Source organism: Otolemur garnettii, unplaced genomic scaffold (assembly GCF_000181295.1).
Source record: "Otolemur garnettii isolate 467f Iridium unplaced genomic scaffold, OtoGar3 scaffold00071, whole genome shotgun sequence".
Taxonomy (NCBI): domain Eukaryota; kingdom Metazoa; phylum Chordata; class Mammalia; order Primates; family Galagidae; genus Otolemur; species Otolemur garnettii.
This window is the reverse complement of record NW_003852466.1, coordinates 381,036-385,904: the sequence shown is the minus strand read 5'-3', so window position 1 is coordinate 385,904 and position 4,869 is coordinate 381,036. Positions and strand designations below refer to the sequence as shown.

At 53.4% G+C, this 4,869-nt stretch overlaps 1 protein-coding gene across 2 annotated transcripts in view; it reads right to left on the bottom strand.

Moving 5' to 3' along the window:
- Positions 1–1,320: 1,320 nt before the first annotated feature.
- Positions 1,321–4,869, bottom strand: part of CERS4 (ceramide synthase 4) — a 36,212-nt gene continuing 32,663 nt past the window's right edge. For both annotated transcript variants that reach the window (XM_023515417.1, XM_003793658.3), the window contains 5 exons: positions 4,567–4,659; positions 4,215–4,343; positions 3,650–3,756; positions 1,847–2,003; positions 1,321–1,742 (listed from right to left, as the gene is read on the bottom strand). In XM_023515417.1, coding sequence (XP_023371185.1) covers positions 1,560–1,742; positions 1,847–2,003; positions 3,650–3,756; positions 4,215–4,343; positions 4,567–4,659 — 669 coding nt within the window. In that variant the 3' untranslated portion in view covers positions 1,321–1,559. The remainder of the gene's footprint in view (positions 1,743–1,846; positions 2,004–3,649; positions 3,757–4,214; positions 4,344–4,566; positions 4,660–4,869) is intronic.

The window sequence follows — 4,869 nt, the reverse complement described above, 5'->3', positions numbered from 1 at the left end:
AGCTGGAACTACTGGTTGATGCTGACACACCTAGTTCTTTTGGGTATATACCTACAAGTAGAATTATTGGATCATACGTTATTGTTTTTTTTTTTTTCTTGAGATAGTGTCTTGCTCTGTCACCCAGCCACTACAGCCTCAGACTCCTGGGTTCAAGTAATCCTGTTGCAGCCTCTCAAGTAGCTGGAACTACTGGTTGATGCTGACACACCTAGCTAAATTTTTGTTTCTTGTAGAGTTGGATTCTCACTCTTCCTTAGGTTGGTCTTGAATTCCTGGCCTTAAGCAATCCTCCCACCTTGGCATCCCATGTTGATAGGAATACAAGTATGAGGCACCTCACCCAGCCTGCTTTTTTTTTTTTTTTTTTATAGAGACAGTCTCACTTTATCGCCCTTGGTAGAGTGCTGTGGCGTCACAGCTCACAGCAGCCTCTAGCTCTTGGGCTTAGGTGATTCTCTTGCCCCAGCCTCCCGAATAGCTGGGACTACAGACACCTGCCACAATGCCAACTATTTTTTTGCAGTTTGGCCAGGGGTGGGTTCAAACTTGCCACCCTCAGTATATGGGACTGGCACCCTACTCACTGAGCCATAGGCACTGCCCCCAGCCTGCTTTTTTTAATTAGAGTTTTTGTTGTTGAGTTGTAGGAGTTCTTTATGTATTGTGGATACTAGGCCTTCTTCAGATGTATGGTATGCAAATATTTTCTTCTATTCTGTGGGTTGGATTGTCTTTTTTGCATATCCCTTTTCAAACTGAAACAGTAACATATCTACCCGAATCCCATTCCCCTACCATCCCAGATCAAAGGTAACATTACTATTCTGAATTTTGTGTTTATATTTTCTGTTTATTATAGTTGTACCAGCTAGATATTCATGCCTATATAACATCTCATTTGAGTCACTTTTGGACTTTATAAAAGGTCAATAATTATACATGGTGCTGAATGGTTTTCCAAAGTGGTAGCAGCAATTTATACTCTCTGCCCAATTTCCTCCAGGCTGACCCTTGGGAAGCCTGTGGGATTTGCCTTCATCCCTTGCAATGTCCCCAGGGAGACTCCAGGAACCTTAAGGGTGGGGTGTGTTCTGGCTGTCTTGGGGTAGAGGGAAGTGGCTCTTCTAAGATGGTGGCCGGGAAGGGACTCACCTGGGGTGGGGCTTCCCTGCCTTGCTGTCTGGGGCCCCTGGGAGTAGGCATGCATCCTTGGTTGGGTGGCAGTGAGTAACCCATCAGTGGGGTATGTAAGTAGAGACCTGGCTCCCTCAGGGATCTCTGGGGTTAGAAAAGAAGCTTTGACAGAGACCCAAGTTCTCAGGCAAAGAATTTAGCTCTGTTCAAGTTTTATTGGACCCCTTTCAGTCTGGGGCTCCTGCCTCTTGGCTCAGTCCAGTTGCTCAGAGGGAAGGAGGGAGGGAGGATGAGCAGAAGGAAAGGGCTAGAGACAGATCATCGGCCCTCCCTGCCTGCACTGGCTGGGGCCCTCCCTGTCTCCCTGGAGCTAGCCCAAGGGCCACCAGTCCAGGCCCCTCGCAGCCACCCTTGGCCAGTGGTTATGTGGCTGATGTGTGCCCATTGACCAGCCGCCCAGCCACGCGGCTCCGAGGGCCGTCAATAGGTGCTGCCCCATGCCCTCGAGCTGCCCCGTTCTTGAGCTGTGGACATTCATGGGACTCTGCTGCCTCTTCCTCACTGGAGTCTGACTCTTCCACGTCACTGCGCACGTCCTTCTCCATCTGGGGAACAGGGAGGAAGCTCAGAGCAGGGAAGAGCTTGGGGATTGGGCTAAGGACCCCAGGGTGGTACCCTGCCCACACAAGCTATCCCTGCCTGGCCGTACCTGGCCCTTCTTTACGAAGCTGAAGAGCATGCGCAGGATGAGGCAAGCCCAGAACACGTGCAGCAGCTGCAGCAGCATCAGAAGTGTGTTGAAGAAGTAGTAGCCGAAGAAGGGGCTCCACTCCCTGATGGAGTCATAGTACGTGGTGTGGAGGATCCTACATCGGAAGGATGGAGGGACTTCACCAGCCGCTAACTTGCATCTGCTCTGAACCACCTATGACTCCCAGTGATCCCTGTGCTTCTTAGCTGGTATATAAGGCACCTCTCTCATCTGCTTATACAAAATCAGTAGGACGCTGTGCTAGCCGTCTGGATGTTCCCCACTAGGACCCTCAAGGGGACACCTAGTACCCCAGTTTCTCTCCTGGGTGAAGCTTTCACATCTTCTCTCCCCTCCTCACTCTCCCAGCTCCTCCTCCATCAGCAGGTGACTACCGCCTCATCAGCTGCACAGAATGTCCACTTTGCCCCTTGGGCCATGTGTCATTTCTGTTCTCTTGAAACTCCTTCAAAGAACAGACTGTAGCTACAGTGTCCCCTATTGGTCCCCTAATCCACTCTAGGGTAGCCAGTGATCTGCCTTAATCCACAGCACTCAACCCCCAGAGGACACACAGCAGATGCCCCTATCACCCCTGCAGGCTCCTGCTCAGCCTACAACAGCAGAGAACCCAAGGATGGGCCCCTCTGGCCACACCTGGTTCCTGGGTGACCTTGCCTAGACTTGTGACTGCAAATCCCAGCAGTTGGGCTGGTGACTCCTATATGTACCTCTCTCCCCAGAGGCCCAGACTGGCATGCTCGCCTCCTCCATGTCTCATCAGGGACAGGGGGTACTGGTACCTCATCCAGCTCTTCCCATGCTTGTGTTCCATCTCCTGATCCTGGGGGAACGCCCCTTGAGAATCCACCCACTCTGTCAGTACACTGGTCTCCTTGTTTTCCCTGCCTGCACCTCCCACCATCTGTTCCCCCTGAAGCCACAAGAGGGCGCCCGTAAGCACCCGCGTCAGGTCCAGGCAGCCGCCTCTGCTCACAGCCCTCCACGCCACCCACCTCCCTTGGAGTCAAAACCAAAGTCCTCCTTGCAGCCCACAAGGGCCTGCACGACCTGTCCTGTCCCCTCCTTCCACCTTTCTCCTCTTTCTTCCCCTCACTGGCTCTGCTCTAGCCACATGAGTCTCCCTGGGTTCTTAGCTCATTGGGGCACAGTGCTCTTCCTCTGCCTGAAACACTTCCCCTACAATCAGCACAGTTCTCCTCACCTCCCTCAAAACCAGGGACAGTGTTTCTGTCCACTGTCAGAGGGGCATTCCCTGACCATCCCATCTGATTCCTGCTACCGTCCTAGCTTTACTTTGTTTAGCACTATCACTCCTTCATATGCTCTGTATTCCCCGTTTGCCTCATTTTCCGTCTGCCCCCACCCATGCAATGTCAGCTCTACAAGGACAGGGATCTTTGGGTTGCTACTTCTGCTGTGGCTTCAGCACCAGGCACACTCAAGAGGCTCAAGAAATATTTATTGGGCAAAGATTTTAGTGAGTGGGCACCCCTGACCTCTCCCGTCTCCACGTTCCTGACACGCTGAGTAATGACTATGTCCAGCTCTTGCTCTCACCTTTGGGCCTTTGCATATGCTGTGGCCTGTGCCAGGCACACCCTTTCCTACTTATTTCTGGAAGTCTCCCAGCTAATTACTCCCAGCATCCTGGGGCAGAGTGCCAAGGGTGAGGCCATCTGGGGTCTCTAACACGCCCTCCCACTTCCTCAACCCTCCACGGGTCAAGGGCCGACTCACTGGGTAGGGAAAAGCACGAGGCGAGTATAGAAGAAAACCAAGGAGAAGATGATGAAGAGGACGTTGCACGCTGTCCGGAAGGGCGTGTAGTTGAACATCTTACAGGCCTGAGGGTGGGGAGCAGAGAGACACAGAGTCAGGAGCACAAATGAGGTAGGAAGGGTGGGCCAGGCAAGGCATGCACCTCTGATAGGCAAGGCGCTAGGGGGATGGAGCAGGTTTGGTGGGGTAGGGCCTTGTCTTCAGGAATTCCTAAAAAGGTAAAAGGTGTGTACTCCTCAGTGGGGAAGTGAGTATAATTTTGCCTAGGCTGATAGGGGCTGGACTTCATTCCCCAAGAAAGAAAGGGGTGGAGCTAGGGGTGGGGCCTTACCACCAGTAGACTGAGAAGGCAGTGCCTTATCACCCAAGAAGAGGGGTGGGGCTTCATTACTGGAGATGCTGAGACCACTGGGCCCCAAGGGGTCAGACTGAAAAGAGGTGGGGCTTCCCCACCCCGGAAGATGGAAAGGGCAGGGCCTCATCTCCAGGGGCACCTCAGGAGGGCAGGTGAGGGCCAGCCCACCTCCAGCAGGAAGTCGGCAGAATCATGCAGCAGCAGCACCAGAGAGCCGATGCGCAACAGGTTGGCGCTGTAGGAGAAGGTAATCAGGGTGATGGTCACGAAGTGATGTACCACCTGCTCCATGAAATCCTGTGGGAGACGGTGAGTCTCAGTAGGAGGAGGCCCCACCCCACGGGCCTGGAAGCAGGCCTTCTCAGGGGTTTGGTGTGGCCTCAGACCCCAGGGATGCTATGCTTCCTGCCCGAGGCACCCAGGGGATCTCAGGTATGGCTTTGAGGCCACTCCTCCCGGCTCCGGCTCCCTGTCCAGAAACTGGGTATCGCTCCCCTTGCAGGACTTGGCCTGGCTTTACCTTTCGCTTGACATCAAAGGGCAGTGTGATTAGCAGGGAGATGTAGAAACTCAGCTCCAGGAGGTACCACCAGTACAAGGCTGGCTTCATGGTCTGTGGTAAGGCAGGACAGGGCAGGACAGAGTTAGCTGTGGGAGTGAAGGCTCTAGCCAGGCAGGGGCATGGCTCAGGGCCCTTTCTGTTTGTTCAAAACCAGGGCACCTGAATCTTAATGAGTGAGCTCCCTGTCCCTGGAGGTAATCAAGGGCACTGGTTTTTTTTTTTTTTTGAGACAGAGCCTCAAGCTGTCCCCCTGGGTAGAGT